The sequence below is a fragment of the Eurosta solidaginis genome, chromosome 5 (genome assembly GCF_040869045.1).
Source record: "Eurosta solidaginis isolate ZX-2024a chromosome 5, ASM4086904v1, whole genome shotgun sequence".
Lineage (NCBI taxonomy): Eukaryota > Metazoa > Arthropoda > Insecta > Diptera > Tephritidae > Eurosta > Eurosta solidaginis.
Window position 1 is genome coordinate 261621034 of NC_090323.1, and position 26055 is coordinate 261647088.

General features: G+C 36.9%; 1 protein-coding gene across 1 annotated transcript in view; it reads left to right on the forward strand.

Annotated features, from left to right (window-relative positions):
- The first annotated feature begins 446 nt into the window (after positions 1–446).
- Positions 447–26055, forward strand: part of LOC137251738 (iroquois-class homeodomain protein IRX-4-like) — a 200251-nt gene continuing 174642 nt past the window's right edge. Inside the window, exon 1 of the mRNA XM_067786528.1 lies at positions 447–731. Within this exon, the coding sequence (XP_067642629.1) occupies positions 681–731 (51 nt within the window). The 5' untranslated portion in view covers positions 447–680. The remainder of the gene's footprint in view (positions 732–26055) is intronic.

Below are 26055 nucleotides of genomic sequence, written 5' to 3' on the forward strand. Positions count from 1 at the left end.
CAACAAACTGTTGGTCGATTAGCAAATTGCTATGGCCATTATAAAAAAAGCTGACTTGCCAAAGTGTGAAAAAATACAAGTTTTTAGTTGCTAATGCTTGCATTCAAATGTCAAGTCAACTGTCAAATAATTGTTGTAGCATACATTCGGGCTAAAAGTGTTTCGTCAGACAAAACAAAAAAAAAAGTCGGAGCGCGCGTGTTCATACCACTCGTCAACAACTGATGCCGCTCATTTCGAATGTCAAACAGTGGCAAAGTGTCGTAAATGATTTGAATGACAATAGCCCAATGCTTACAGTTACTAATTTTGCCTAAATAATAACAACAAAACTATGAGTAAATTTTTCAAACATATATAAGAACTGTTATACAGTGATATTTAATTTTTGTGTTGTAATCAATTTTGACTTTTTTTTCTTTTTTAATTGATGACAGCAAAAAAAATATAGAGAAGAGCAAAGTTCGCAAAGATAAAAACGGAAAATAACTTTACGCCAGAGCGGCTTTTCAGTGAATAAATTCAATAATTTTAAAAGTAACAGCTTTGCATTCGAATATGCCATGTAATCCATTGATTTCCCTGCGTTAGGCTTTGCAGTATTAAAGCCATTCAACACATTTTTTTGATCAAGAAAAAGAAAGCTTTTCAGTTTATAAAGTCACTGAAAGCGCTTCAATATGGCTGCTTATGCGCAGTATAACGGCTGTGGATATCCGTCGGCAAACCAAGTAAGTTATATTACATTAACAAGCGGCAATCTTTTGTAGATAAGTTGCAAAAAAGCACTTGTACACTCAGAAAATAAAACATTTCCTTAAAAAATTTCTTTTAACCGTACACTTGGTTTGAAAGGGAGTTTGGTCAAAAATCTAAAGCTACCTCCCAATATATTCCATTAAATATTATCTCTGCCGTACGACTTGGAAAAAACTTAAAAATCCATTAGAGTTCGTCCTTCCGTCTGTTAACACGATAACTTGAGTAAAAATTGAGACATGATTACGAAATTTCAATATACGCGCTTATCTCAACTCAGAGTAAATTAATATTGAACACCTGCAAACTCGAACAAAAACCACGCCCACTTTTCAAGTATCTAAAATTTTGAGAAATGTTATACATTCATTATTTTATTACCAGTGGCGCCGGATTTTGGGAAATTACCCTTTTTGAGGGATACTTCACTATTAAATTTGGAAACCGACGAAATCGAAGAGAAACCACACCCATTTTTAAAATATCGTAATTTTCGAAAAATGTAAAAAATTTGATTACATGTTACCAGTGACGCCAGATTGTGTAAAATTACCCTTTTTAAAGAATATTTCATAGTTAAATTTAGTAAAAGGGAAAAATCGGAGAATTTTTTTTCTTTCATATAAAGAAAGGGGGTGTCTTATAGCAACATGATTAGGGTATGAAAAGCTTAACATACTATAACTAAAAATAATCAGCACTCAGAACAATTAAAGTATTGTGGTTCGTTGATTTTCATTCGTACTGTACCTGGACACAATTTCACTGGAAAATTCATTTATATATCTTGCTATTCAAGAAACAATTGCCATTATTTGTTCTGCTTGGTCTGTCATTCGTATTTTGCACAATTTACAACTGTTTAAATTTCTTTAGTACGCTACAAAGTTGCCAGGAAGAGGAACAAACAATGGCTGGTTAGAATTTGTGCTGGACGATCCATTCAAAGCACTACCACATTTGATAGCTCGGAATCCATTTTTTTTTTTGTGAAAAATACTGTTCTCGGCTCTCATAAAAATTAATGTAGGATATGAATATTTCTACTCTATTTCTTTTAAGTATTTTACTCAGCTGATGATATCGCTTCTGTAGCTGAGCAGCTTTGGATTTCCACGCTTGAAAAACCGCTGCATCAACGACTCGGGAAAAACATGAACAGGATTAGCTTGGTTTTATTGGGTCACTTGAGAGTACTGCACAGGCACAACGTCCAAGAAAAGAAAGGAAAATAAAAAACAAATTAAACCATGTGGGAATTTCATGTGACTCTTTTTCTTTCAGATGTGGGAAATTAGGGATTTTTTTTAAGTTTCTGCGGGTAAGTTCACAGAGATTATCTGGCATCACTGTTCACTACCAAAAGCCGATAAATTGATGGAACTTGATAAGTGAGTTGACTTTGTGATAGAAAATTGAAAAACTGAAAAACAAAAAAAAAAAAAAAATAGAAATTTGGTAAAGTTTTGTAAAATGGGAATACGAATGGGAAAATTGCCCATATTTAAAAGTTTTACAAAAAAATTAATCAAAATCTGTTAAAGATATCATGTTGAAATTTGGCAGGGAGGTTTTATAGCTAATATATACAGTACAGTCGGAAAGTTTTAGAACAAGATAAAAAAAGATGTTGATGTTGAAATAGCTTGAGAATTGTATTTTTCCAGATTGAAAATGGTCAAGTGAAAGGAAATATCAATCGAAATACGAGCCCAACTCGTTATTTTGCAAAAAACAGGGAAAACCTATCGAAAAAAAGCGAAACTTTTGAAAATATCTCTGTGTTCAGTTCATGCGGTCATTGGAAGATATCTGGAAACTGGACAAAATACTAACAGAAATCGGTCTGGTCGATCAAGAGAGGCAAATCAAAGAATCGACAAAAAAACAGAAGCGTCAATGAAAGATTCAAAGCAGATTGCATTGTGCCACCTGTGCGGTGGCTCAGTGATGGTTTGCGGTTGTTTCGGCTACGCTAGCGTTGGTCAACTAAAAAAATTGAAGGAATTATGAAAACGGAGCAGTATCACAGTATACTCCAATGCCATGCAATACCATCTGTCATTAATTTGATTGGTCTAGGATTCATTTACCAACAAGATAATGATCTGAAAACATCAAAACTTTGTATTTCTTATTTAGAACGAAAAACCGGTAACCTTGATACAATGGAGTGGCCACCACAATCCCCCAATTAAATTGGATCGATGTGTGAGAGATCTAAAGCCAACAAGCTTTCCTGACTTCTGAGATTGTTTGAACGAACCGTGGAATAATATTCCACACCAAACACTTCAAAAACTCGAAAGAATGCCGAGATTGTGCGCTGCAGTCATCAAAGCACAAGGTGGCCATTTTCAAGAAAATCGCTTAAAGTAACATACTCACTGTTTTCTTATAAATTTTGATGGAAATTTCAGTAAAACTCATTAAAGATGTCTTCGGATCATAGAACTAAGTTGAATGTACAAACCTACTGCGAATATGTGAATAATATTTTAATAAATGATACGATAAACTGGCAAAAACAACTTTTTTCATCTTGTTCTAATACTTTCCGACTGTACTGTATATATAAAGGCAATCGATTAAGCAAAATCGATTACCGTAAACAGTTTTTTTAAAGCTAATCTCAACAAAATATTCAATATCTTTGCTGTATATAAACAAATTGCGCTGATGTTTCACCTCAGTATCTATCTGTCTCTACATTACTAAATCGCACAAAATACAACGAATTTGAATGAAATTTGATAAAAATATTGTTTGAATAAAAAAAACACATTTTCCTGGGACAAAAATTTGGTGATCGCCCACATTTTATACCCAGCCGTACGGCTGTCCTTAAGTCCGTACGTGCGTACAATATAACTTGAGCAAAAGTTCAGATATCCAGGGGTCTCATTGAATCCGATAGTTTTCGGAATCTGATTTGAAACCAATAACTATTTGCGCCCTGGATAGTGAAATATTCGCTTTGATGTATAAATTAGATTTTTAGACCAAAAAGAAAAATAATTCAATCACAAAACCAAAATATTTTGGATTCATTGCAGCAATATTCATTGATTTCAAATCCAATTTCGACAACAAATCGATTCCATGATACCATTGATCTTCACCAAACTCAGTATGTATTTGTATTGATAATGCCCGAAATCGGATAATTACCACGCCTAGATTTTCTAGAAGCGGTTAATATCAATTTGCAATTTTGCAGAAATATGGTCCTTGATATTATTCATAGAACTGAGGAAAATGCGTTACCAACCACGCCCATATTTTTAAAAAAGTTGCTCAAAGTTTCATCCTTTACAAAATTTGTAATTTGTTTATTGCACTTAATTACATTACCATTTTAGATATGTTAGTGTCAATTAAGCAAATTAAAAACAAAATTTAAAATGTTTTGACCCGCTCCTTTACTTTTAATAACAAAGTCGTACAAAAAGCGACAAATTTTTAAAAGAGTTTATTAAGAACATTGTTTCATTGACAGTAACTGTTTTATGGCTTCTTACGGAATATGATATTTGCGTATGTGTAGGTAGTCTGTTTCAGCTTTCACATATATTTGAGAGCATACATCTGGGTATATAATATTCGGTTTCGCCCGAACTTATACGTCCTTACTTGGTTTCCTTAAATTTTCGCTGGTAAACGAGTTGTAGCTCCTTAAAGTATGCTTCTAGTATCACCAAACTATGAACACGTGAGCAGAGCCTAGCAACATCAAAATAGCTAACTGTAAAATTAAGCAAGTAAAAAAGTCTAAAAAAAGTGGGCGTTGTTATCGTCTGATTTCGCTCATTTTCAATACCAATCTATTCGTGTTCAGATAAGCACGTATACCTAATTTGGTGAAGATATCTCAATATTTGCTCAAGGTATTGTGTTAACTGACATACAGTTAACTGGCGGGCAGCCAGGGCAACTGCCATGGGGCCCTGAAGGTTTTTGGGGGCCCGGTAAGGCAAAGCAGTATTGAAAGTACTCTAACTAGGATTTCATAAATACATACATATTTTGTTGCTATAAAAATTGTTTTAAAATTGAAAATCACTAAAATAAAATCATAAGCATCCAATCAAATACTATGGGGCATAGTCATAGTCGAAATAAATTGTGATTTTAAGTTAGATAAACGTTTTTGACACAATTTTATAAGCGCTATCTGTCAAAAATGCTTCAACTAACTTAAAATCACATTTTATTTCGACTATAACTATGCCCCTATCGGTTTGGTCGTATTGCTTTTTCATTTTTGTAAAAGTCAGCGACATCTGTAAATACAGGCTGATAATAAACAGCACTAGTTTTGAATCAATACTTTCCATATTCGCAGACCAAAAAGCACGGAAGGGTTTCCTTGGCTGATTCAAGCTCTTAAAATGTACATATTTAGAAAAAGTTAATGTAAGAAAATCAAACAATGAAATCTAACATTTCATTTATGTAAGTGCTCCAGTAAATCTTATTGTAACGAATTTTTGTGGTAAGTATTCCTCTTATTTCAAATCTTCTGCTAACGTTCGAATCACTAAACTATTGAATAAATAAATCCAATATTGAATAATGCAAAAAATGGTCTTTATTAGACTACTTGAAAATAACACTTATACTTTGCAACTGATAGCTCGCTTAAATCAAACTGACTTGTCATGCCTCAACTGTTACCGCTTTTATACTGTTTGATTTCCTCGTTGACATATTTCTAGGCGCTTTTATTTCTAGAATTTACTAGTTAGTTACCAGCTAGAAAATTACCAGCTATAACTGCGTTTATAGCTTCTCATATGCGCGTGTATATGTGAGTGATACTTTCACAAATTGTTGCCTACTTTTGGGAGTATCTCAGATATATGCACGTGTTTGTGCGTTGCTCTCCGCCGCTTGTATGGACATAATGATTGATTTATTGATGTGCTTACAAGTCACTGCTTAGTAGTGGCTTAGATATTATAGTATCCCTTAGTGTTGCTAATGTTCATCACACTTCCCTCCACCTAAGTCTGATCGTCCCGATCAGACAAATCTCTTGATCTAAACGCCGTTAGCATCTCCAAGTGTACCACCCTTCTATTTCGTGATTTCCAATGGTTTGTATGCGGTAGATGTTATCATTGATATTCTTCACAACTTTATACGGGATTTCCCAACTGCACCAAAATTTGGATGGAACACCTTTCCGCCAGTTAGGGTTGTACCAAATCTCCCTCCAAGAACCCTTCCGAATTATTGTTCTCATCGTACCTGTGTTTCATCTTACTACTCATTATCCTGGATCGTTCCCTCGCACTCTGTTGTTTGGCCAATGAACTACTTTGCAGAGCTTGCTCTTGACGGATTGGCTTCACATAATAAGTATCGTTCCGGCGTTTCCCAACAGTAGTGCGCCCTGGCTTGAAACCACCCTTGCATTCTTTCTGGGAAATTCTTTCGTTCATTTTAGTGCGTCCATTAGGGTTTTTCAATGCCAGTGTTTCTCTCGCAGGGGATACCGCTTCGGCAAATGTTAGTTTTGGATTCACATATGTAGCTCTTTTCGTTTCCACATCCCGTATGCTATTTATAAAACTCTGAATATTTACCCTTTCGGTGTATTCCACGGGTGCGTCCGCATTTGCTAAATGTGCCAGCCTTTCAACATCCGACGCAAACTCTTGCAATGTTTCCCCAGCCCTCTGGAAGCGGTTCAGTAACTCAATTTTGTATATCTGTTTCCTATGCTCGGTTCCGTGTTATCTCTCTAGAGCGGCGATCAATGCTTCATAACAGTTCCGTTTGCCCTCTGGAATGGTTTGTAAGATCTCAGCTGCAGGCCCTTTCAATGCCATGAGCGGTGCAGCAACTTTATCTTTAGCATTCCAGTTGTCCACTGCTGATGTCTTCTCAAATTGAAGTTTAGAGACCTGGAAAGGAACAGAACCGTCAATGGATGGTGTTTTTACCTTTGGATTACTCTTTGAAACTGCTAGGCGATTTAGTTGCAACTGCTCGATACGTCCTCTCAAAGCATCCACCTCGGCCTCGATTTTTTCCTCAAACTGTAAAATTTTTGTATCCTGTGCCTCCAGCTTCCATGATACCCATATCTCCTGTGCCTACAGCTGCGAGGATATGCAGGCATCCTGTGCTTTCAACTGCTCAGCCCACTGAGATATCAAATATGTCTTCTGCTCCTCCAGTTGGGATGCCATATATGCCTTCTGTTCTTCCAGTTGAGATGACATTTCCTGGGCTTCAATCTTGTATATTTTATGGTTGTCCTGGGATTCTAGTAGTGTTTCCATCTTGGATCCTATACGTGTCTCATGTGATTCCAGTTGGGATGCCATTGTCGATGTTTGAGCAGATATTGCAGCCAAAATCATGTTCAAGTCTGTGCTCGTAACTGTCTGCGATGTTTCGTTTTTCTCTTCAATTTTTGTTGTTGTCTCGTCCCCATCAGGATGAAAGATATCATCGTCCACGTTAATTCCTTCCGACTCCATAGCATCTCGTAGTCGTGCCTGAAGTTCGAGTTAATTGCCGGTTGTATTCAACCCACGGCTCTCCAACTCCTACTTCAGTTGCTGGATCCTGAATTCACTCAACTTTGCCATGTCCAAGTTGTATTCGCAATCTTCGGAATTTATTCAACAATTCCTCTTCTGACACCAATTGTAACGAATTTTAGTGTTATTCCTCTTATTTTAAATCTTCTGCTAACGTTCGAATCACTAAACTATTGAATAAATAACTCCAATATTGAATAATGCAAAAAATGGTCTTTATTAGACTACTTGAAAATAACACTTATACTTTGCAACTGATAGCTCGCTTAAATCAAACTGACTTGTCATGCCTCAACTGTTACCGCTTTTATACTGTTTGATTTCCTCGTTGACATATTTCTAGGCGCTTCTATTTCTAGAATTTACTAGTTAGTTACCAGCTATAAAATTACCAGCTATAACTACGTTTATAGCTTCTCATATGCGCGTGTATATGTGAGTGATACTTTCACAAATTGTTGCCTACTTTTGGGAGTATCTCAGTATGCACGTGTTTGTGCGTTGCTCTCCGCTGCTTGTATGGACATATGTATATTCATAATGATTGATTTATTGATGTGCTTACAAGTCACTGCTTAGTATTGGCTTAGAGATGATAGTATCCCTTAAAAAAAAATAAATGTAAGGCGCGATAACCTCCGAAGAGATCTAAGGCCGAGCTTCTCTTCCAATTTGCGTCGTGCTCCTCTTGATTTTCCCTACAAATTGGCCGGACGGGACCTACATGTTTTATGCCGACTCCGAACGGCATCTGCAAGGCAGATGAGTTTTCACTGAGAGCTTTTCATGGCAGAAATACACCCGGCGCGCTTGCCAGTCACTGCCGAGGGGCGACCCCGCTTAGAAAAATTTTCTTTTAATTGAAAAACCTTATTTCTAAAATTTTGATGTTGCTTTACCCGGGAATTGAACCCAGGGAATACGGTGTGATAGGCGGAGCACGCTACCATCACACCACGGTGGCCGCCAATATAGATAGTATCCCTTAGTGTTGGTAATATTCGTCACATTATTTTATATGAAATAAAACTGACAATGTGAATTGAAAAATTTATGTATGTTATGTTATTTTTTTTACGGGATTGAGTTTATTTGTTAGGGGGGCCCGTTAACGCGAACTGTCCCAGGGGCCCGGCTCCGCTCTCTGCGGCCCTGGGGAGACGGACGGAGAGGGCTTTATAATTTTTTTTTTTCGATACTGATGATTTTGATATATGGAAGTCTATATCTATCGCGATTCCTTTATACCTGTACAACCGACCGTTATCCAATTAAAGTTATAATACCCTGCTTACAAGCACAAGAACTTACTTATGTTTACTGATTTCGTGGCGGCACATGGACCCGTTGAGGAAGCATCTTCTTGCAGCTATGTAGGTATGCAGCCCACCTAATTTGTTATCCTCACCTCTGTTGTGATGATAACCGGCTTTAGCTTACGACGCCTGCATATGACGTTTCAGACAACATAAGTGTCATTTGTCTCCCAACTATGCGCTCTGTGATAGACAAAGCACTTCGTGATGTACATACTAAGGAATGTAAATCCGTACTTAGCGCAGGTAGTCCAAAATTCGGACACGACAACGTCTGTTGGATTGTTGTTGTTGTTGTTGCGATAAAGAAAAAGGGTAAGTGTGGTTGACAATTAAGCTGTTAAGCTATAAAACTTTATAATGTGCTTATCAAGCCCTTGAATCCCACGTCTGACATATCTGCTGGTAAGTTAGATAACTTTTGAAGGAAAGAACGAAATTAACTGTGAGTGCACCATTCCTAGTTCTTTGGACACTCAAATTTGGATGCATGAGAAGGAGGGTGGGGGTGAACCTTCAGCGGTTTGGGAGAAACCGGTTGTGAAAGACTTGAACTTCCTTAGTGTTTCCAAATGCTATAGAAGCCATTTAAAACGGTGACATGTGTCCCGTATGGTAGCAAGCTGTGGGCATTTTGTGGCCTGGCTATGAATAAACCTGCGCGACAGGTGTGAGTTAGTAGTGCGCTTTGACACCTTCTTCAGCACAATGTTTGCTTAAACATAGCTCTTTACGGAAGAAGTAGTTGGGATGGTCTAGAAGGTTCGACGTGCTCGTATGAATTTAGACCCCAGGGTAGTGATATTAGTAAGTAAGTAAGTAAGCTAGTTGGAATGAAATCTTGGGGTCTAAGTATACTCGTATCTGGCAAATAAACATCACTTTCGAGGAGTGCCTGTAGCACTAAAATAACAACAATTGTCAGCAAGCTGCTTCCTGACAGAAATGCGAGTTAGTCAACTGCAATCTTCTCCTTTTTTTTCAACACGCGCCCCTCGGCACAGACACGGGGCACATTTTATTATTGGTGGGTCTCCAAAATTAGTTCGATCATATTAATGGGTAAATTAAAAACACAGAGTTTCTTTCGTTGTAACTTCACACTTATTTGTGGAAAACTTTACTCAATTACTGCCTTCCAAGGACTCTATGAGGTACCAGCAAACTTATTTTTGTTTGGAGACGGATCCTTTCGCGTATTCTTACACCAGTTGAAATTCATTACTACCCTTCGTCCTGCAAATTTTTGTTCGAGAGAGATATTATTGGCAGTACGAAAGCTTTTGTTAGCCTTGCACCGAATCTATATGTACGTCTGATGAGAGCAGCAAAATTAAAGCAATAATGAAAAGGAGTAAGACAGCACATTGCCCAAAGCTCGGGGAAGGTTCAGCCGATGTACTTGGATGTTTTCCTCCAAACTCTTTCTTTTTGGTCTCTTGGAAGGAGGAAATGCTTTAGGCACTAACTGGGATGATTTAAGTCTCACTGCGAGACTCTCCGAGTGAAGGACTTCCATCTTCCTTGAAGGGCTACCCATTAAAAGCCAGTCTCCCACGACCTGCGCAATTCCCCGTACATATGATTATATTGCTTAGGACTGCATTACTTAGGCTACGGGTCCGAGCTCCGTGAGCTGCATTGCTACTTTCACGGTAATGAACTTAGCATCCATCTTCTATAGTTCCTCGCACATATCTACAGACTATTTTAAAGTCGAATGTTGAGTGGCACATAGAAAATTTGTCGTATTAGATCACATAAAGAGTCCAAATTGTTAAAAAAAATCATCTTCAGTGCTGATAATGTAAAGTAATTGCAGTACGGGGATGATTAAATCAATAGAACTGCGTACCAATCTGTTGATGCTGTCGTTAACGATCTTTGACGATCACTTGTCATCATGACTGTACCTTGCCATATCACGCATATCGCAACGTGCTAATCATAACGATCTGTCATAATTCCATCATGCATTTTTGACAAGCATTCGTACAGAATATTTATGAGTCCTCCGGGTCCTGTTTAAGGGAAACTCAACTACATAAACGCACACAGTGGCTCACACAAAGCTACAGACCGATTTAAAGTCGAATATTGAGTGGCATGATCAGCTACTGCATAGCGCATTGTTGCACGCCACATATGCCATTTGTATGAATGTTGTAAGACAAAAAAAAGAAACATAAGAATAAACTTACGCACCAGAATATAGAAACCAACGTACGTTTGTGTGTTCATATGTATGATAGTCAGTTACTGCAATAGAATTGAGTGTTACAGGTACATACTACGCAGATAAATGTGAAAGCGTTCGCACAAAAATATCACACGATTTTATTGGAATCACGTCGCCCATAGCAATAGCCGCAAAATCAATTCCATAACTGCTGCCAATGCATCTAAAGAGGAAGTACGATCGCCTAGCAGTAGTGGACGAGTTGTTGGCACAGCTCGACTGGACACTGGAGCTGATGTGAGCATGCGATGAGAATTCGCATTGACATTTTCTGCTGCATTCCAATTTTAAGTTTTTCATACCAAAATTGTCTGTCAACTGATGGTTAACCCTTTCGCGATATTGTTGCCATATGGCAACAGTCAATTTTGAAAGGCCGTCAACACTCTTTTGTAAAAAATATCAACTTTTTTCGTACATATTTTCAAAAGTTGAAGTTTAATGGTTAAATAGAAATAAAATAAATTATAATCGCCCTTTAAAATTCTTTTTTGCTCGAAGCTTTAAAAGTCGTGCTAATTTTAAAACTAAGCTTGTTGCCATATGGCAACAAATTTATCGTACTGGTAACATAGAGACGTGTTCTTGTTTGCGGAATAATATTTTCAAATATAGCAAGAAAAATAAGCGACAGAGTTATAGAAAAGATTTTGGAGAATTTCGACGACTCAGATCTGTCAGATTTTGAGGATTCGGAATCTGAAGAAATATTAGAGGATTTATTTGAGGCATCAACCAAAACAAGTTATTGACTGTCGGTGCAAAAAGACTTCGTGGGCTCCTCCTCAAGCTGTGTTTTCTGAGTCTTATTCAAGTAATGATGTAAAACTTCCAGTACAGTACTTCACTGTAGATTTTTTTTGAAGAAGTAGTGCAGATGACAAACCAAGCCTCTCTTTTAAAAGATGGTCGATCATTTAACTTAACGAAGGAAGATTTTTGTAATTTTCTTGGCTTGGAGGTTATGAGCGGTACAATTGGTTATCCCAGATCGGATATGTACTGGACAGTACCTACAGATATTCCGGCATTTCGTCAAAATATGTGAAAGCATAGATTTCATTCCTTGTGGAACAACTTGAAGTTAACAACAAGTGATTCAAGCAATGACAAACTTTTCAGGATTCTTCCGTTAATAAATATGTTTACTAAAAAGTTGTATACTACCCCCAAAGAAAATCTTTGTGTGGATGAAATGATGGTACCTTTCAGAGGAAACACTGCCCTAAGACAATACATACCTAAAAAGCCAATTAAATGGGGAATTAAATTATTATGTCTATGTTGTTCAAATGGCATGTTGTATATATCAAGGAAATATATCAAGGAAAAAATACAGTTATTTCCGGATAAAAGCTAGGATTTTGCTCCGATATTGAAATTCATCTCACAAGAAACATTCCCGAAAACAAAAACTTTAAGCTATTTTTTACAACTATTTCTCTACACTTAATTTGATACTGTAATTACAGAAAAAAGGTATTTGGGCTAAGGGAACAGTTAGAGGAAATAGGTGTAGTAAAGTGCCTTTGCTGTCTGAAAAGGAACTGAAAAAGGAAGGAAGAGGCAGTTTTGATTACCGCATCGAAAGAGAGGACATTCTTTATGTCATAAGATGGCATGATGGAGGTATTGTCCAACTGATTTCATCAATATATGGCGCAGAGCCGCTTAAAAATGTGCAAAGACTTTTTGTTGAAAAAAAGACGAAAGTTGAAATAGCTCAGCCAAACATTGTGGCTGTGTATAACAAGAACATAGGAGGAGTTGATAAAATAGACTTTCTTTCGATATGGTCAAGGAAATGGACACTTAAAACATTTGACCATTTTATTGGCCTGGCCATATGCAACTCATTGCTGGAGTACAGGAAGGATCACGAGGGTAATAAAAAACAGGGATGCCGAGAGAAAATCTGGGCCCGGGGGCAAAAAAATACGGGTCCCATACTAAAATGAACAAATTATCAAAATCAAAATTACCATATTTTACATATTTATATTATATATTATATTCAATGAATATATAGTCACGAACTTTAATTTATCTACACATTCATACAGATCAACATATGAGTGAATATGTTTACATAGAAATATACATATTCTTCATAAATTATTAATATATTTGTAGCAAATAAATTATTATATTGATTTCGAGAAATATTACACTTTAAAAGTCGGTGAATAGAGGTGTGAAAACTAATGAAAAAATAAGTACAGTTTATTACTTTAGAGTTTTATTTAAATATTGCATTAATTGTATTAAATAAATTTCTTTAAATTGCAATACAAATATTTTTTGATACTAATTTGGTATATTAAAATAGTTTAATTAATACAAGTGGGCTTTCTTTACCTTAACAGCTGCGAAATTATCTATGATAGTGTCAAAATCCAACTGTCTCGCTGTTGGTTCTTCAATATAGAGCACTCCAAGTTCTGTACGGCGTTCTTGAGTTGAACACGATCGATGGAAGTTCTTTATCCTTGCAAGAACACCGAAGGAACGTTCAGAACTAGCTACTGTAACAGGCATGATGCAAAAAATACGTAGAGCAACACAAATGTTAAGAAAAATTGTAGCTAGATTTAGAGCACAGATAGAATCCAACAATTCAAATGGGGTCAGATTTTGGTTAAAATATTCTGAGTAAATGTGTTTCAAGTGGCTCATTCCATCCCCCAAACTCTCGGAAACGTCTGAATTGTATTTGCTGACGAATTGAACGGAATTTTCTCGTACTGAAACCTCATCCATGTATCCAAATTGCCACAAAAAAGAAAAGGTGTTCTTCAAATTTTTCATGACAGCAAACCGTTCGGTAATGCCTGCAATAATCAACTATGACCAAAAAGGTGTTGTTTTTGAAATCAGTCTCATTATCGTCGTTGATCGTCTCGTTCTCCAAAGCCGACAAAGCCGACGCCTTATGCGGGGTGCAAACACGTAAGAGATTTATAAAATTTGTCGAAATCTATTGCTAAATAAATGATTGCTATCTACGAAAGGTGATTAAAGGTGTGGTTTGTTTATTATCTGTAAGCAAAAAGCGTGGAGGCTTGGAGGCGGCCACCGTGGTGTGATGGTAGCGTGCTCCGCCTATCACACCGTATGCCCTGGGTTCAACTCCCGGGCAAAGCAACATCAAGATTTTAGAAATAAGGTTTTTCAATTAGAAGAAAATTTTTCTAAGCGGGGTCGCCCCTCGGAAGTGTCTGGCAAGCGCTCCGAGTGTATTTCTGCCATGAAAAGCTCTCAGTGAAAACTCATCTGCCTTGCAGATGCCGTTCGGAGTCGGCATAAAACATGTAGGTCCCGTCCGGCCAATTTGTAGGGAAAAATCAAGAGGAGCACGACGCAAATTGGAAGAGAAGCTCGGCCTTAGATCTCTTCGGAGGTTATCGCGCCTTACATTTATTTTTAAAAAAGCTTGGAGCGGGCCCCTCCAAAGCCCGGGCCCGGTGTAAATGACCCCATTCTGATCTGATTTTCTTTACCATACAAAACATTTGTTGCCATATGGCAACATAAAAAAGCATTTAACAAAAAAAATTTATTTGTATTATTATTGGTGCTAAAACAAATATTTAGACAAAAATTTGGATTTTTTGAATGGCGCACTAATAACATGTAGTGAAAGGGTTAAGGCTGATGATGTTGTTGGTGCTTCTTTTATGGCTAATGGAAGTGGAAGTAGTTGCGAGCGCGTTGTTGTTGGTTAGCGTTTATTGAGCCAATGGGTTGAGGTGTTCTGTGTTGCCTATTTATTTATGTATGTAAGGAGGATGAATACTACTTTTTTTCTACTTCTTAACCGCTTGCTGCCAATCAGCCTACATCCCAATTGCAAGTGGGCATTGCCGGTTTTTCGCTTTCGCAATTTATCAATAAATTATTCAGAGTAGTTTTTCCACGTAACATCGTAAATCATTCATTCATCGATGCACTGCGCCCAAATTGTTTCACTGAGTTTAAAGTAAAGCGTCGCGATTTTGCCTGAGAGTTGAGTTGACTAGCGCAATTGGGTTCAAAACCAAGTTATTTACTTCAATTGCCTTGACTTGATTGTGCTTTTGAGTTAAGTTCATCTCGGTTTCATTGGTCCGGGCAAAGTTTTGATTTTTATTTATTGCTCAAAACGCTTTAGAAGACATGATGTACTCACCGCATTCTACTAAAGTCATCAACTTATTCAATATGTCACTCCCAATTCACATGCGACAGAGGCGTTGTTGTTGATTTGTTTGTTCGTTGTTGCTAATGCGAGTGAAGAAGATGATTTATTGCAAGGAATATGCTAATGAACGAGAAGGATAAAATGATCGAGTAATTTTTTAAAGTTATGATTTCAGTATACTTTAATTTTCTAGTGTTGCTGTTGTTGTTATCGATGTAATGGTCCTTTGCCGGATACAGATCCGGTACGCTCCGGTACCACAGCACCAGTAAGGTGCTAGCCCAACCATCTCGGCAACGATTTATGTGGCCACATTAAACCTTCAGGCCATTTCGTCCCCCACCCCAGTTCCATGAGGAGCTTGGGTCGCCAGAATCTCGTCTGTTAGTGAAACAAGATTCGCCGCGGATAGGTGAGGTTGACAATTGGGTTTGGAGAAGCTATATATTGCGCTGGCAACCTGAAGGGTTGTGCTACACAGCCCCTTGAATCTGGTATTTTAGTCACCTCTTACGACATACGGTAGGTATATTCTGACCCCCTAAACCGCTGGGGTTAATTTCCTAGTCTTCACAGTTTTTGGCTAGGAGGGGTTAAGATGCCTTAAGCGGGCCACCGACAGGATCTGTGGACTTAATGGTTTGTGCGACTATGCGCTATGTGGTGTTGATATGATGGAATACATTGAATAGGGAAATCACCAAAATTTTAGTGTCAGTACAGCAGACAGTGCTTGTTGGTATCAGCAGAGTTTCTAACGCAACAACGTCCGTGGACTTCAGTCGAGATCTCTTATTCACTGAGCTAGATTGCACTTGTAAATATTGTGAGATATATTCAATTAAGTATTCTTGATTAAGAAAAATGAAGAAAATATTTTCTTTTAAATAATTGAAATGTTTTATAAAAAAATTAAAAATTCTTATGCCAATTTCACACAGAGGCTTAATCAAATATTTAGTCCAGTTGTCTACAATAAAGCCCTAACTGAACTCAATTTTCCTTACAAAATACAAATTCTTAATTATCTCATTATTGCTTTATTGAATGCCTAATCGAGTGAAAAATCCAGTCGGGTTTGCTTGGTGCTTCGAATTTTATTGTCAATGTAAGAAATGACAATCAAAAATAAATTATTTTCAATAATTTACGAAAAATAGAAAAACACGAAAAAATTCAAAATTTTATTTTCGCTGCATTTGCTATAAAAGATGATATGGATTTTTCGAAAATAGGCACATATTTGGTTAGGTGCAACATTTATGGGTAGTTGCGCGTGCATTTTGTTTTGATTGTATTTATAGTTAAGAAGGAAACGGCTGATTTCCATTTAAACTATTTTTTGTCAAAACGAAATAGGTATGTATGTATTTTATTGGGGCTGCTGACAGATGTTCGCGTAATGAAGCAAAAGGCCCTGTATGAAAAGGAAACTTAATTATTTCATTATATAGAATTGTGATTCGATTAAGTTTCTGTGCGAAAACGGTATTAATCTCTTAATTTAACCCTCAATTTGAAGAAAATTTGTTTAGGAAAGTTTTTAGTTTATTTTTTATTTTCTTAGTGCACATACAGAAATGATACATGACAGAAGTTTTCGACACTTAAATGATTTAACTTAAGAATTCGTGCTATAAAGTTAAGTGCTGGTTTATTTATCGTTAAAGCAAGGTCTTTCCAATGTCTTGAGTATAAAACGATGAATGGGTTGCAGAACCTAACCGCCGAGTTCTATCCACTCTCACCCAGTTTCTTATGAAGCTTCACAAAATTCAGCTAAAAGTAGCAATTAAAATTGAATATAAACAAATAAAGAGCATCTAGTTGCATGTGGTTCATGATTCTTTAATTGCTCTGCACGATCAATTTACAGCGAACAAGCGCGTAATCTATAATTTTCTTCAAACACTTACATACATAACAGTAAGAATTCTTTAAAATGCGCAATTAGCACACACTTAAAGTAACCGCTGACCGTTTGGTCACTACTTGAAGGACACTTTTTCACTATTTGACTAACCCAAGTTCAGCGGCAGTAGCCGCCACACCTGTATATGTATGTGTATATGCGTCCCTTCGACTCCTTTCTACTTGCCACATTTTATATTTTCTCGCCGTTGCATGTCATTGCATATGTTTGTACGTACGTATAGGCTTCTTAAGTTTAGCTGTTATACTCGAGCGCGTCAATAATGAGATGCAAGCCACAATGCAACACCATCGCTCTTGCAAGTGTGTATACTTTTCGATACTAATTAAAAATGTACTCCGTCCATACACTTCAGCTACACCACGGCAATTGTGGAATTAGTTTCTTATCGTGCTTATCGTCATCGACGACGTTGTGACCGCCAACCTGCGTACCCCAAAGTGTTGTGGTATGCTACGCGTTGACCGTTGATCGCTGCCCGTGGCTCTCTGCTCTTCGCCTAGTTTTGTACAAGTTTTGCAATATTCTGTTGATGCGTTGATGGATGGTTGAAGAGCTGTGAATGAAAGGCAAGGCTTTTTGCGAAATTGCAAAAGAAATATAGTAAAACAAATAGAAGGCGTGTGTAATGGCGCAATTTTTCAAGCCTTGATACATTGGCGCAAATGCTGTGGAATGCTGTGTTAATGGTGTTATGTAAACGCTCGATGAACGCTTTCAATCACAATTTTTAATCAACCTACATGTATGTATGTGGCAGGAATAACAAAGTTAAACATGTTTTCAAAACGCAACCATTTTTGGTGCTCCTAAACTAAAGGCACATATAGATAGATTTACATAGATATGCAATTTTTACTAGTTCTCAAACTGTAAAATACATTTTTTCAATTGTTATCGAGTGTGTCTAAGGCCGACTGGAAACGAATTGATCTTTTCAAATCTATCAACCTGTATTTAAGTTCGAGATAACTTCATATACTAAGTTTCATTAAAACTGCTGTATTTTTAGTTTCGCTGCCCGCTAGTGAAAGGGTCGTGGCAGTCATCCAATTTTGAATAGGTACGATAAGTACTTTTAGCCACACTTATATGCGATGTGCAGCGGTCCTCACATCATAACAACAATAGCTTGACGACTACCGTAGTGTCGTACCTGCTTGATTGACGCACTGCAGTGCCAGTATCATCATTCATAGCGCTACAGCTCCCTGTGAGCGTTGGCTTTCTCGCTGTAGTACAATCGTCCAAAAACCGATCGCTTTTCCCTGTAGGGAAAATCCCAAGTTTAAAACGTGCACGCTTCTAGTGCCTTCGGAATCACTGCTAGGTCGCCCTCTATCCCTTCTACATGCTTAAACCTGCTGAATATAACATCACGATGTCCTAGGCAGTGGAAATTGCCCCCATTCCAGTTCCAGTTCCGCTTTCGATAGTTCAAAATTAGTGCAGGAGTTTACAATTTATATCTAGTTCTTTTGCTGGCACTATATCGTTGGTCCCGAAATTCTATCAGTCATGATTGGTTTAAGACTCGTTGTCAACCAATAATGAGCGATAGGATTTCGGGTTTTTACTAGGTAAAATTTGACCACAAATTTGGCTATATCAATGAAAACGGTTAGTCATACAAATTTAAATTCGTTGGCCGACAGTTTGGTGTACAATAAGTGAAAGCGTCTGTGGAAAATTTGACCATACAATCATCATTAGGTAACATGTTTTTTCGTTTGCCAACTGATGTCCCATCAATTTTTGATGCTGCAGCATGTGAAAAAGTGAGAAATAATGCAATGAGTCGTGAAATAAATGAACGCATATTTCTAGCTTGGGCTTTGACCACGACTTCGAGTCGGTAATGGAAATGCACTTGCCCCCAAATGAACAGCGAGCCAGTTTGAGACAGCTTTCATGCCAGTCATTTTGATCTAATGAAAACCAAGAATTAGCCTAACCAAATACGGTTAGCGCGCCATTTTATTTGCTGCATATTTCCCACGGATTCATATGACTAGAGAAGCTCGCGGCCATTTACTTCTTAGTTCTGTAGCATTTAGAGCTAAGAGATGTCCTGGTCACTATAATATATTAGCACATAAATTATGCATTCATCTCAAAAAACACCGGTATGCGTAACCAATAAGCTATGTTTAGGATTCTTTTATTAAATTGTCATATTCAGTATTTATTACGTTGCTACCTTTACAGGCTTTACCCCCTCAAGAGCCCTTTTCATTAGCGTCGATACTCCGCATCAACGCAATAACGCAACGCAATGCTGTATCACTCCCTGCTAGTTCAGCAATAACATAGTAATGAGAAATCGAGTGCAACGCTGGAGGGTAATGCCAGCGGTAGCATAATGCATTTATGAATATTAATAAATTTATATGATAATTTGTGCATTTTTAATTTTGCTTTTCATATATTGTTGCACGCTTTTGTTGCTATTGTAGATAGCGGTAAATGTTTGGAAGGCGTTTTGCCATACATTTTCCTCATTTTATGACCAAAGTCACGCAATTCATACACGTCGCGCTGACTGACATGAAATAAATATGTTTCTACATATCTACTATGCATTTATGTATGTGGCAAGAATCAACTAAATGTGCAACACAAAGTGAAGTGGGATTGTGTTACGGCCTAGAAGAAGCACGAAAGCGCTCTTAAATATACATAGAAATCGAAAATTCTATTGACGCGACAGCTAACTGGAATTGAAAAGAAAATTATTATTTTTACTACACACGAATCTTTGTAAATTTTGTGGATGTGCAACTGAATTGTGTATATTGAGATTTGACAATCAGGAGGAAAGTTAAGTGGGAGCGCTGCGATATGTCCAGCAGTTTCTGCTAACTTCATTCAACATTAGACAAAGCAGCCAAAGACTGTTAAGACAGAAAGTATATTATTTAGTATTTAGTATATTTTTGACCCACCTTGAGCCTTTAGGTTAGCGGATTTTAGTTGCCTTTAACGGAAGGTAGGCCTACCGGTGGTCAATTTTTAACCCTCTGCTCCGCTGAATTGCTGTGAGTTTTATTATTATCGGACTATGGTCTAATATAACTGGTCAAATTAACTTCTCCACGTGCAAGAATAAAGAAATGTGAGTTATGAAGTGGTCTTGTCTTAAAGCCCGTTTTAAACATGACAGTTCGTAGAGGTTCACTTAATCCAAACGATGTTGCGAATCATTTGATTAGTCGTATACGCTTTTCCCTAAAATGAAATTCAAACATTGTGATCCTTCGTAGTTTCAAAACTTAAAAAATATGATGCGGATCAACTTTTTTAAGTTCCCCCATTTTGTACGATTTTCTATGTATCTCAATCGTTATGACACCTTGCGTAATTTTCGACCTTATGTATGGCATAGTCGTCGATCTCGGAACAAAATTTCAAATTTCAGTTATCTAGCGCAACGGCACACCATTCAAAAATTGGCTGCCTGTTCTCATGTTTTCGTGATAAATGTGTAAATTACCCATCCTAAAGCAACACCTTGTAACCCCGTTGTCAATTACCTAAGAGGTATTAAGTCTGCGGCTTAGTGGAAAGTCTCTCAAACATTGATAGAAGGGAAGCGCAGCACAGCCGAACATTTTTTGTTTAGCTGTATTTTACTGTTACTATAGATTTTCAAACAGTTTAGTTTTTCAACTTGAGGAAGCGTCCAACTTTCACCGAAAATAAGCTATGCGGCAGAGTTTGTGTGATCACCCTTGGCTAATACCGTGAGGAAAATCGAAGAATGCACTGATAGGCTAAACAAGTTGTTACGTACCAACTCTTTGCGGCCTTTGTGCTCAGCAACGTTTGCATCGAGCCTTGTAAGGCATTATAGAAATAGGATAGCAACTATGAATCTACATTTCGTTTCTTCAATATAGAAACTCGGCAACTATTCACTCCAGATGCCGCAAGGAAGGTCCTTGTTGACGAGAGTAATAATAAATGGTAGCGGTTGCAGTCATACAGAGTTAATAGCAGTCGAAATCCTTTGTATGACGCAAAACGTTATCCTATTAGAACTCAAGGATATTAAGCCCGTGAGCTTTTCAAACACTTAAGCCCAACATATTAAATAGCTGAATGTAATTTCTCTATTATTTTTAAAATATTTATCATTAATTTGAAGTTAATTTCAATTGGTTAGCTCCCGAGTTGTGGTAACAAAACATCCCTTTAGTACTTAAGGGAGTCAATTGGGACTCCCCAAATAAACGTACCAATTGTAGTTACGGAAACCATAAACAGACGCACTTTGCAAATGTTGCAAATCTTGAATTATGGCGTATACTTACAAGCTCCCTCTGCTGAAAATGCGAGGATAGGAAAGAAGAGAATCCGATTTGTGCCTTCTCTTGTCGACACCGGTCTCTTTGAGATAAGGGAAGTAGCCTTTCGCTTCTACTCAATTTGAAACGTTATCGATTCAATAGGAAGTAAGTAACATTTAATGATAGCAGACATTGGCATGGTTAAACGAATATATTGATTCCAACGAATGTGTGGCCAGATCATCTTTCTAGTATTATGAAATGCCCACGTTGTTCAACCATGAAGGAAGATAGGAAACTAAATGCATAGAAATTAATTCAGTACAAAATTCAAGGAAAAAGTCGCGAACCATTGGCACCATGATAAAAAAAGTAAGGAAGGCTAAGTTCGGGTATAACCGAACATTACCTACTCATCTGAGAGCTTTGGAGACAAATGTTGGAGTTGAATGTTGACATAATTTAGTTATATTCTGTAAATATATTAAATTTTTGCTAAAATTTGACTTACAATTTTTTTTTAAAGAGTGGGCGTGTTCGTCATTCGATTTTGCTCATTTTTATTTAGAACAAATATAGTAATAGGAGTAACGTTCCCGCCAAATCTCATCATGATATCTTCAACGACTTCCAAATTACAGCTTGCAAAACTTTTAAATTACCTTCTATTAAATTTTTTGTCCAAATTGTCCAAAATTTTACTAATTTTCTATTTTGCGTCATAAGGTCAACCCACCTACCAAGTTTCATCGCTTTAGCCGTCTTTGGTAACGAATTATCGCACTTTTTCTGTTTTTTGAAATTTTCGATATCGTTCATTTTAAATAGCCATCTGAGATGAGTGCTCAGGATCTTATATAACAAATTTCATTAAGTTACCTCAAAATTTACTCAAGTTATCGTGTTCACGGACATACGGACGGACGGATGGACGAACGGACATGGCTAAATGAATTTCTCTTTTCGCCCAGATCATTTTGACATGTAGATGTCTATAGCTGTCTCGATTAGCTTATGCCGTTACGGGGTACCGTTATGCGAACAAAATTAATATACTCTGTGAGCTCTGCTCAGCTGTGTATAAATTAACACACTCTGCTCGTCGAACTACAAGCAAAAGAAAGTGTGCACTTTCTTTTCGGAACAGTCCTTAACTGAGACATGCTGGACAAAAAGTATTTTCAGCGAAAATGATACGTACAAAACATCGTTTTATGAACACCATTTACTCATTCAGTCTATGTGAGGTCCTCACGGATCAGCCAGTTCAACCTTCAAACCATTTTAAGAGAAATGCCATGGTTGAAATTTCTAATTTTGTTGTACTTGTAATCATTTTTGGCGATAGCTAAAATTTACTTTTCCCATATTTGGTTTCTGTTTATCAGCTTATTTGACTTTAATTCAGTCTTAATTACTGCACGTATTTCTTAAGTTCTTTGTTCAGCAAAGTTCATTCTTCGCTTACCATTTTGCCAGTTTTTGTTAAAAAATCCCTTGCGACTGCTGGTTTACAATGACCTTTCTGTTATTTTTATACTCAGCGTACTTTGTCGTGGACGAATAAAATAAGCTATATATTTGCAAAAAAGAGCTTTATATCAATGGTATTACAGTTCCCAAGTGGATTTATAACAATAAATAGGAAAAACTTGAAATTAAAAAAATGGGCGTGACACCGCCCCTTTTATGACTAAGCAATTTTCTATGTTTCGGGAGCCATAACTCGAAGGAAAATTAACGGTTCGTAATAAAATTGTGTACGCGTATTTTCCTTATAGCAAAAAACATTTCTAGTAAAAATGGACGGGATCGGTTAAAGACCACGGCAACTTAGATATAAAACAAAATTTAAAAGGGTCGTAGACTAGAATAATAAATAAGCTATAACTTAGCAGTTGAGCAGCTGCAACTTGAGTTCTAGTTTTGAATCAATGGTATTTCAACTATCAAGTTTTATTGTAAGAGAAAATGGGGAAACCTTTTCTTTAAAGGGGCGGTGCCACGTGTTATGTATAAAAGTAATTTATCTGATAACATTACAAAATTGCCTGATGATGATTACGTTGGCGGTTTTCGAAATCGGTCCATCGCAATATGCCAGTAAATGTTTCTTTCATTTCAGTTTCTCTTAGAAAAACATAATAATTGAAATTCAATTATTATAAGCCGGTGTTAGGCTCATGAATTCTTAAATATAAGTAATTTATCTGAAATGAAATGTACAATTGAAGCTCACGCTGAGTATATAATGTTCGGTTACACCCGATCTTAGACACCTTTACTTGTTTTTTTTTCTCAATTTTTATTGCTGTCCACTTGACTCGCGGGGTTTTTTCACGTTACTTTGCTAATAAAATGTCTGTTAGTTTTTAGAAACTAGAAAAGAACAAGTAAGGTGGTCTAAGTTCGGGTGAAACCGAACATTACATACCCAGCTGTACACTTGAAATGCTGTTGTTGTTTGTTTTGTGTGCTTAATAGTGTTACAAGGCTTCGCAATAATACAGATACATATGGTTCTATTCTGAAATAATTTTTCTTCGAGTTATGGCTCCCGAAACACAGAAAATTGCTTAGTCATAAAAGGGGCGATGCCACGCCCATTTTTTAAAATTTGAAGTTTTTCCTATTTACATATTGTTATAAATCCACTTGGGAAATGAAATACCATTGATATAAAGCTCTTTTTTGCAAAGATATAGCTTACTTTATTCGTCCACGACCCTTTTAAAATTTGTTTATATAAAAGTGGGCGCGGTGCTTAACCGATTTCGTTAAGTTTTCTTCAAAGCATTCCTTATAGTAAAGGCAACCTCTCTACCGAATTTTGTTACGATAGGTTTAACGATTTTTGATTTATAATTAATAATATTTGTAAAATTGATTTTATCACAAGTGGGCGGTGCCATGCCCATTTAAAACAAATTTTTTTTTCAACGGACATGGCAGAATCAATTTTTTTTCGATAGTGATGGTTTTGATATATGGAAGTCTATATCTATCTCGATCCTTTTATACCTGTACAGCCAACCGTTATCCAATCAAAGTTAAAATACCCTGTGTACAAATATAGCTGGGTATAAAAATAAAACACTCAGTTCAGCAAAAGACCGAAAACACACTTATGGAGGATGTTAATGTATGTTCTATGGTATGAAAGAAAAATGAAACTAGTACGGTACCTGAAGACCTCTTCATTGTTCTACGAAGGCCCAAGTTTCGTGCATATTAAAAAGGAATTTGTTTAAAAAATAGCTTTTTCATGCGACATAAGCACATATATAAATATGCAACTTTTTATAATTTAAATTCTCCACTGATTGTCTTTCTTCAAAATACCAAAGTTCATAAATTTATTTGAATTCCTTTGAACGCAAATTTTGAATTTACAAATTTTTTTTTATGCACGTTTTGGAATTTTGTGAATATTGCACTGGCGCTGTGGAAATTAATATCGATTATTTTACATTGTAAAATTGCAATGCAAATGCAAAAAAGAGGAAGGTGAAAATGGGGCGCTGCTTACGGCATTGCAACACGCACTACAATTGAGTCATTTTAAGTCTGCCATATTCGCCAAACAAACACAAAATCATGCACACACACAGTTAAGTAGATATCAACTAGCAGGCATAGACATAAACTGTACCTGTAGGAAAAATGAAATTAGCAGCAAAATAAAACAGTAGAAAAATTTGCGCTCATGAAATTTTTTTTTACACCACGGCAATTGCTGTTTTTGCTGGTCATAACTATGCTGACAGAACCATTTTGGAGTTTGGTGTAGTTTTCTATAAAGAATGAAAAATTACCCTGAAGATGACACAACGCATCTAACGAACTAAATCCAAACTAAATTTGTCAAGTATTCGGAGTATTAGTCAGTTTGCCCTGTGGCAGTCGGTTGCTGTATGATTATGAGTTCTGCCCTTATCGTAGCAATCTGCAGCGATGTACTTACTGTAGGTGCTCATAACTCTGAAGGCGCGTCTTTGCTTAAATACGCCGAATTTTCTAATCTTGCTCGTACATTTTTTTCTCCCAATCCTATGATTTAGGTTATTCCAAATCATTGCATGAGGTTGAGGTGTCAAGAGTGTCAAGAGAGGGAACTTGCTCTGTTGATGTTTTTGATTCATATACACATAAGCTTATGACCAGAAGTTGTTCGATATACGATTTTGGAAATAAGTTTTCATGAGGATTAAAAGAGCTGATATTACGGTAGAATCCATATAACAGCACTTAGGGTTAGATTTACGACTAGTTTGCAATTCACTCTGCGCAGGATATAACGATGACAGGTGATAGTACCAGGGCGATGCTATTAACAGTTTCAGCATATTGTTGGAGCCAATCTGACTACTTTTTCAGTCTCCAGTATTGTTGATATTGCATGGGCACTCAATTTCGGTGGTGTTACTACTTTGAATTACCGAAGTTGATAACAACTGCGATCTCCAAAAAAGAACGAAGAGCACTGAAATTACGAGGAAGTAATGCAGAGGTGTCCTGCTAATAGTTATATTGGCTTTTTCAAGAATATTAACCTGCTTCGACAATATTTCGTTTGTAGAGAGGAGAGCCTTTCTTTATAATAATCCACCCGAAGCAGTTCTCCTACTCTTTAAAAGTATTCGAAATAAAAGTGTGAAAAGAAAGAGGCATAAACGGTGTCTTTGGGTTTCCGATATTCAGTAACAGTGTGCTCTCCAGTTGGCTACTAATGTAACTTAAATTCTTCGTCCAAGTGATATACAAGGAAGATATGCAGTTAAG